The sequence below is a fragment of the Cyprinodon variegatus genome, unplaced genomic scaffold (genome assembly GCF_000732505.1).
Source record: "Cyprinodon variegatus isolate N-32 unplaced genomic scaffold, C_variegatus-1.0 Scaffold907, whole genome shotgun sequence".
Lineage (NCBI taxonomy): Eukaryota > Metazoa > Chordata > Actinopteri > Cyprinodontiformes > Cyprinodontidae > Cyprinodon > Cyprinodon variegatus.
Genome location: NW_015151360.1, coordinates 217,528 through 224,821, shown reverse-complemented (window position 1 = coordinate 224,821; position 7,294 = coordinate 217,528). Strand labels below are relative to the sequence as shown.

The 7,294-nt window shown below is 41.1% G+C and overlaps 1 protein-coding gene across 1 annotated transcript; it reads right to left on the bottom strand.

Moving 5' to 3' along the window:
• Positions 1-2,792: 2,792 nt before the first annotated feature.
• Positions 2,793-6,685, bottom strand: paqr9 (progestin and adipoQ receptor family member IX). The gene has a single exon (XM_015398036.1). The coding sequence runs from the start codon at positions 5,793-5,795 to the stop codon at positions 4,638-4,640; it is 1,158 nt and encodes a 385-aa protein (XP_015253522.1). The 5' UTR covers positions 5,796-6,685; the 3' UTR covers positions 2,793-4,637.
• Between the last annotated feature and the right edge of the window lie 609 nt (positions 6,686-7,294).

Genomic DNA, 7,294 nt, shown 5'->3' with positions numbered 1-7,294 from the left:
GTTAGATTATGTACCCTACAGGTAAATGTACCACAAAACTAAAATAAAAACACAACAATTTCCTTTGTAATTTATTCAAAATCACTTTAATGATAAGTAAAAGTGCTATTGATCATAACAGTTGAGATCTTTACAGCGCAAAAATCATTCGGTGCATTTTCTTTCTCTACTAATCCATAATTAAATGCATGTCTAAATAATGCATTAGAGTCACCCTTGAGTCACCCCTGAGTACACGACTAAGTAAGATAAAGCAATCTGACGTTAACATTCACCTACAATAATGGGGTTGGTGCAGAACGGGGAACAAAGTCTGTTTCAACGGCTCTTCCTTTCACTCGCAGAATGACTGACACACATGTTGTTTTGAGGTAGAAACAAAGCTTCAACACCAGCTGCATAATCTGATGGATCCCTCAGCCAACCCGCTGGAAAGTACTAGTTAACTGACATGATACAGTACAGCTCGGGTTGTTTTCCGCGTGTTTACCGCCAATAATTTCAGTCCTGAAAGGTTAGAAAAACATTAGTGCATTAGAGCTTTCAGTTTGCACCTTTTTTGCACTGTTGATGAAACCTTTCTATTACAATATTTCCAGAACCCACTTCGAGAAATGAATAACAGGAATTATGTTGTTACTGACATCCAGCAAGTGCTTTAAATACAAAATAAATGGATTACCAACGGAAACGTATGCTATCTAAGAACATTTTAATCAATCACACTGTTTTAATTAGCTACTATATGCTTAATTATTATTATTACCAGCTGTTCACAAACTTAGTACGCTCTACACTGCAAAAACGATCTAGAAATAAGTAAAAATTTCTTAAATTAAGTGTATTCACCCTTTATTTGAGTAGGTAAAGGAGATAGTTTGCCAATGGAATGAGTATTTTTACTCTTAAAATAAGATAATTAGATAATATGCACTTGAAATAAGACAATGCAATTGTGTTTTCTTATTTTAAGTGTAACTTGTCTTGTTCCATTGGCAAAATGGTTCTTTTACCTCCTCAATTCAAGAGCAAATGCACTTATTTTAAGAAAAATAAGACTTATCTAGATTTAGATTTATCGCCGTCTACTTTATAACACACAGTAACACGGCCATTACCGTAACCTTGTGTTGTTCAAGGAACGTTACTACTCGGTTCCCGTGGAAAAAAAGGGCCCTCATTTAAACAAACAGAAATTCTGCCCTTGATTGACAATTCAGATATTTTAAAAATGTCCCTACAAATATATATAAAAAGCTATGCGGACGCTTTAAAGTGCACTATTACACATTTTGTTTCATGACAAGCAGCTTTCATTTCTTTTCACTTTCTCATGTGCAAGTTACTGCAAATAAATGTGCAGAGTTCAGAATAAAATTTCTACATTTAAACACCAGCCAACATTAGCTCTATGTTCTAAGATACGGTTCATATTATACAGGAGTAGAAGTAGACCGATGCATCAGTCGGTCGATATTTGTTTTGTTTTTTTCTAATCAGCCAATGCAAGCATACATTAGCCGAATCATTACTGCATTCAGCATACATACCTTAAGATCATGTGAAACTCATGCATTTCCTCTCCATTGTTTTTTGTTTTGTTTTTTGCTAATAAATCTGTCCTTTTTTGTATTAACTGAAACTTAAGATACATTTGTTATAATTTTTTAATTGTTATCATATGTCTGAATAACAAAAAAGAAATAGTGGCTTTAAAGGAAAAGTCCAGTCAGCAAGGAAAAATCAACGGATCGTTATTTATACCAAAAACTAAGATATTTGCAGTAATTTAATGAATTTAGCGTTATTCAGAAAAAAAATAACAACAATACAAAACAATTTTTATCGCGATCACTAAGTCTGGGAGCGGCCATTTTTGCACATACAAATGAAAATAACTCTTAATTAAAAACGCTTATCATTTATTGAGTTGTATGTAATAATTTCGTGTTTAATTACTTTCAGAAGTTTGAATTCTAAATATGACCAGACTTTTCCTTTAAAGTCGTAGGGAAACGGCTGTTCCAAGCGTCGCATTTCCGAATTCTCCCGAGTGATGTCCGACTTAAAACGAGTGAATAAAGTGAATGTGATTGGTCAATTATCAAGGGGGCGGGATTGTTGTGGCGGAAGGTTCACAAGCAAGTATGATTGAAGCCGGTTTGTCAGTAGCATCTTGCTAACCAGTTAGCATCTTAGTGCTAGCAGGTTCCCAATGGGAAATTCCATTGGGACCAAGTAGCACTAAATTGGTGACTTAGAAACGACGCTGTCAAGGAACGCTATGGACAGCGGAAACATGCAAGAGGAGGAGAGTTTAGTGTCGGAGGTCGTGGATGAGTCTCCTCCGTCATCCATTTTTTATTTAGAGGAGGAAAGCGGGGACGAAGATGTTGTGGAAGAGGACGCCAGGGCGGCAGAAGCTTGGTTTGGTGTAGAAGGCTTCCAGCCGTACATGTTTGAGCCCTTGCCTCGCAACGCTGCCAGTTCTGTTAGCTCTACGCCTGCCGAAGACACAGACGTCCATCCCCGTGAACACTGGGACGCAACTCAATGGGAAAGGAAAGGATTCTGATTTCAACCGTTGCGTATATTAGCTGCGACATATGAATCAAGATGCTATGACCGAAAAAAGGTGATTGACAGATGACCGTTGATATATGATTGGCCGAATTTAGGAGTACAAGCTGATGTATAACTAACTGGTCTGCAGAAGATAACGGAAAAAAAACCCAAAGATTTTAAGAAAGAATTTTTTTTTCTAAAAATAAATTTTCTAACTTTTGGGAAAATATATTCTGATAAAGAGTACATTTATATACATGTTTAAGCCACAATGATTTAAAATTTAAATATGACTTCCCTACGACTTTAAATGGATTCGTTGGGTTTCGAAGTAGAGTTATATAGGGAGGTTAACTAGTTACTGTCTTACCAGCAGTGAGTAACTCCTTAACTAAATAGGAAAAAACATGACTTATAAAACAGACCATAATAGAGTCCTAAACAAAAACATTAAAAACTGCTTCTGAAAATGCAGTTTAAAGATAGATATAGTCTTAAATTGTGGGCAATGAAGTTGCCACTTGAAAGGTTGTAGGTTTGATTCCTGTTCCCTCCTGTCGTTGTTTATAGTTCCAGTGGCAAGGCATTTATCACCGCATTGGCTAATGATCTATGTAGTATATGACTGTGAGTGTGATTTGGTTAAGGTGGCCAGAGTGTAAGAGCTATAAAAATGTATGATCAAAGTCCAATTGGCCATAATTTGCTGCAATATAACAGCATTTATTATTTTATATCATCATGATTTACTAGCAGGTAGGATCCTCAAATGTGGTTTTCCATGAGGACATCATAACTTAAGTCTGTGATTTATATAGACCTTTTTGTAAATAACAGTAGATTCAAATGTGATTAAGTGTCTCATACAGTATATGACTGAAAATCAAGAGCTTAGGAAATACCATTGAGCCGCCATAAAATCGTAAAGACGGCAGGATCCAGTTTGGTCTGACACAAGCCTCTTTTCCATCAATATAAGCTGAAGTCATTAAAGTAAGCAGTTACTGCAGGTAAGATTACATCAACTGATAACGTCCGCAAGAACCCCACTTTAAGAAAAACTAAACTCTGAGGAAGAAAGTACTCAGTGAACAGCTACCCTCCAAGTCAATCATTGTCCAACTCACATGGTAAAGAAAACCTTCATTTCTAACATGAAAGAAAAGAAATACATCTGAATAAGATGGCGACAGGTGCCTAAATGTGAATGAAAGCTGGTTAGAGATGCAGCAAATGCATTAAATGCACCACGAATATGTTTCACATCTAAATAAAACTATGACTTTTACAGCAGGAGATCGTAATATGCCTTTAAATTGCAAAAACATCCTTTCAGATTCAAAAGTGAACATGGCTTTTTTAAAGATGGGGCTAGTCTCACTGGCCCCTGAAAGTGCTTTATTATGTGATTTATACGAGGTCTCAGCTGTTTGTGTTGCCGTCTTTTAAGGCCATGCAACTTCCTGCTGCAGGGCTCAAGAAAGGGGAAATGAGACAACCCAAGACTTCCTGAAGGCCACAAAAGGACACGCTAAACAATTCATGATGAGGAAATGACTAAGAAAGACAGTTAGGGTTGCACTAAATTAAAAGCATGAATGTAGTTAAATACCAAATAGAGAAAAGGGAAGTGCAACTAAAGAATGGACCAGACCAGAGGAATTAGAAACGGCAGAGTGACATTTCCAAAATGTTACCAGAATCCCGCACTAGAGTCCTGTAGCTCACAAATCCTCCAGAGCTCAGCCAACTGCAGTAGTCATTATCCTCCACAGTTAGACATCCTGTTGGAACATGCTGAAGGTGCTCTGGGGAAAAAAATAACTGGCAGAGACTTTCAATATCCTCCCGACAAGACAGCTTCCCTGTGGCGAGCCCAGAAATAACCTTTCATCTCCTCCTGTCCCCTAGGTCCTTATGAAAGCTTCTTAATGGGTCCAGATGGACTCGGAACACATTAGAGACTTGGAATCAGATTGGTACAATTGTTTTCTTGAGCAGTTATTAATGGTATGGCTTTGAGGGCATGTGCAAATCATTTTTCACAGTAAAGAAGAATGACCTCTACTGGATCAGTTGACTTTCATGTGTTTAACTGGATGTTCCTTCTTTAGTTGGTCTCTCTGGGGGCCGTAGATAGAGTTTGCATGCCAGGAGAAACCCACGATGATTGAGATAATGGTAGTCTGGAGGAGGAACATGAGTCCGTAGGTGGATGCAACGGTAGGTCCGGGTAGGGGGGACAGCGTGGTGGGGGGTAAGAGGAAATCAGGGTTGAGCAGGATGGCCCTCACCTCAGCCTGGATCATGTGGAGCTCGTCAAGGATGGACAAAAACGTGCAGCAGTGGAACCACTGGTGGCTGTGGCCCCATATGTCGAAACGGCCAGGGGCCAGTCTCTCTGGGACCTTGCTGATGTTAAACAGGGCCGACACCAGCAGCCAGAGAGAGTGACGGTAGAAGAAGCAGGGCATGGTTGTCGAGGCAGCAAAGGAGGATGAGGTGGTGGAGTACGGCGAGGTGGTGAGGAAACGGTAAAAGATAGGAGTGGAAGACATGAGGAACGGCAGGAGGAAAACCAGGGTCCGAATGATGTATCGATGCTCCCTCCACCTCTGGCGGGTGTTGCAGCAGGATAAGACGCATATGATTGCTATAACACATGCACACGGCATATAGTAGTTCTCAAAGAACAGACTAATATCTGGCATTGCTGAGGATGCAAGAACCCCCTCATCCTCACGATTCAGTGCCGAATGGGAGCTGTTCCGCTGTCCTCTCTCCACTATACCTGCACGAGGATGGATGTAGTAGTAGTATGCCAGCGACGAGCCAACGGTGTAGGCGCTAATTGTGCCGTAATCCACAAAAAAGCAAACCTCCCTTACAACCAGAGACATAGAGTTCAGTAGGTGGGCCAAGCTGCTGGCCATGAGCAGACAAAAAACCCCAATAAAGTAGTTCCACATAGGGTAAAAGAATGGGGAGTTGGCATCAGGGGCCCCATCCCAACCAAACACCTCCACAAAGTAGTAAGCAAAAATGAAAATGGGAAGAAAGTGTGTCCAGAAGTTGCCCGTTTCATTGGTGGGCCTGAACGCAGACAACAAGCAGTCCCTCAGGCTGTAGTTTGGGAAGCGATACCCTGTCAGGATGAAGTTCTCCGTGACACGGGGGGGTACATCCGTGTGACTCAGCAGAGGCAACGGCTGACCACAGTTTAGAAGCATGGTGAGGTAAGAATGTTTCTGCCACCAACAAAGAGTAACAGCCAGTAACCTTTACGCCGTACTTCCTGGTTGCTCTCGGAACGGCATGGTTGGTGAAGCATGTGAGGGGTTAACGGCTTGCGAGGATCTAAAGGACAGTTCAGTCCAGCTCCTGCAGGATCAATGATTACAGCATCCAGTGCAGGCCTTGTGAGTTCTTGGCCAATTTGCACAAACAAAGTGAGGATTAATCCAGAGAAAGGAGAGACAAGATCTGGTGCAATGCCCAGCACACACAGCATTAAAGAACACTTCCTTTTCTTCACTGGGTTTCCTCAGTGACCCCCCTGGGAACATTATCAAACATCCAGCTTATGTAAACCTAATCTCCTTGCTGCCATTATCCCATTGCATAGGTCTCTTTTTTTATCAGGTGCACAATCATGTATCTGGTATTGCATAGTTTTGCAGCAGCAGGTAAACTCAAAGATCTCTTATTGCTGGACTGTCCTACAAAGTTGAACGGTACATCAGCAGCTTTTTGATGCATGCATGCAGCAGGAATGTCTAAGAGATGCATCCACTGATCTCTGCAGTATGTAGGCCAAAATGTCCATTAGCATCAGAGACTGCTTCCTTTGGCTTTTGTTGCTTTCTTTTCCTCTTCTTCTTGCTCCCGATGATTGTGTCCACATCCGACTTCTAATTCATTCAGTCCACTTGTCATCTCAGTGCAGGGTGCAGCAGAGTGAAATAAATCCATGGTTGCAGGACAGGACAAAGTGTCCAGGTTGGAGTCCTCTATCCGGTGAAAGCCTTGTTTCCACGCAGGTACACGGCGGGTGAGCCCCGGCAGGCGACTGGCATGCTGACTACAGCGCAGTGCCCTGTGAGGAGGACGGCAGCCGGCATCTCAGTAAAGGCTGACAGCCACTGGTGTCAAATTAAAATGAAAACAACGCACTTCCTGCAGAGATTTTCAAAATAAAACACGGAAAGTATTATGTAATACCTTGTAGAGGTCATTCTACTGCTGGATCCTTCCCAGGACGGCAAAATGGTGCAAACATATGACCTCTGCTGATTTGACAAATAAATTAATAATCTGTAATTCCTGATCAAATGTTTTTTATTGAAATGAATGATGGGCTCCTTCATTTTCATTTGTGTCATCTGGAGTTGTATTTAAATTAAATGTCTTTATATGATCATTTAACTGGATTGGGGCCAAAATAAATTCAATTCAATTCAGTTTATTTCTATAGCGCCAATTCACAACACGTCTCATTGACTCGAATGCAATCCCTCACACTAAGCATGCTTGTGGCGACAGTGGAGAGGAAAAAACTCCCTTTTAACAGGAAGAAACTTTTAGCAGAACCAGGCTCAGTGTGAGCGGCCATCTTCTGAGGCCGACTGGGGTTCAAGGAGACAGAAGCAGACATAGCCAGCTCCCATGTCAGAGGATGAAGAGAGCACATCCAGTTAGTCACAGTCAGAGAAACAGGACTACACTGGAA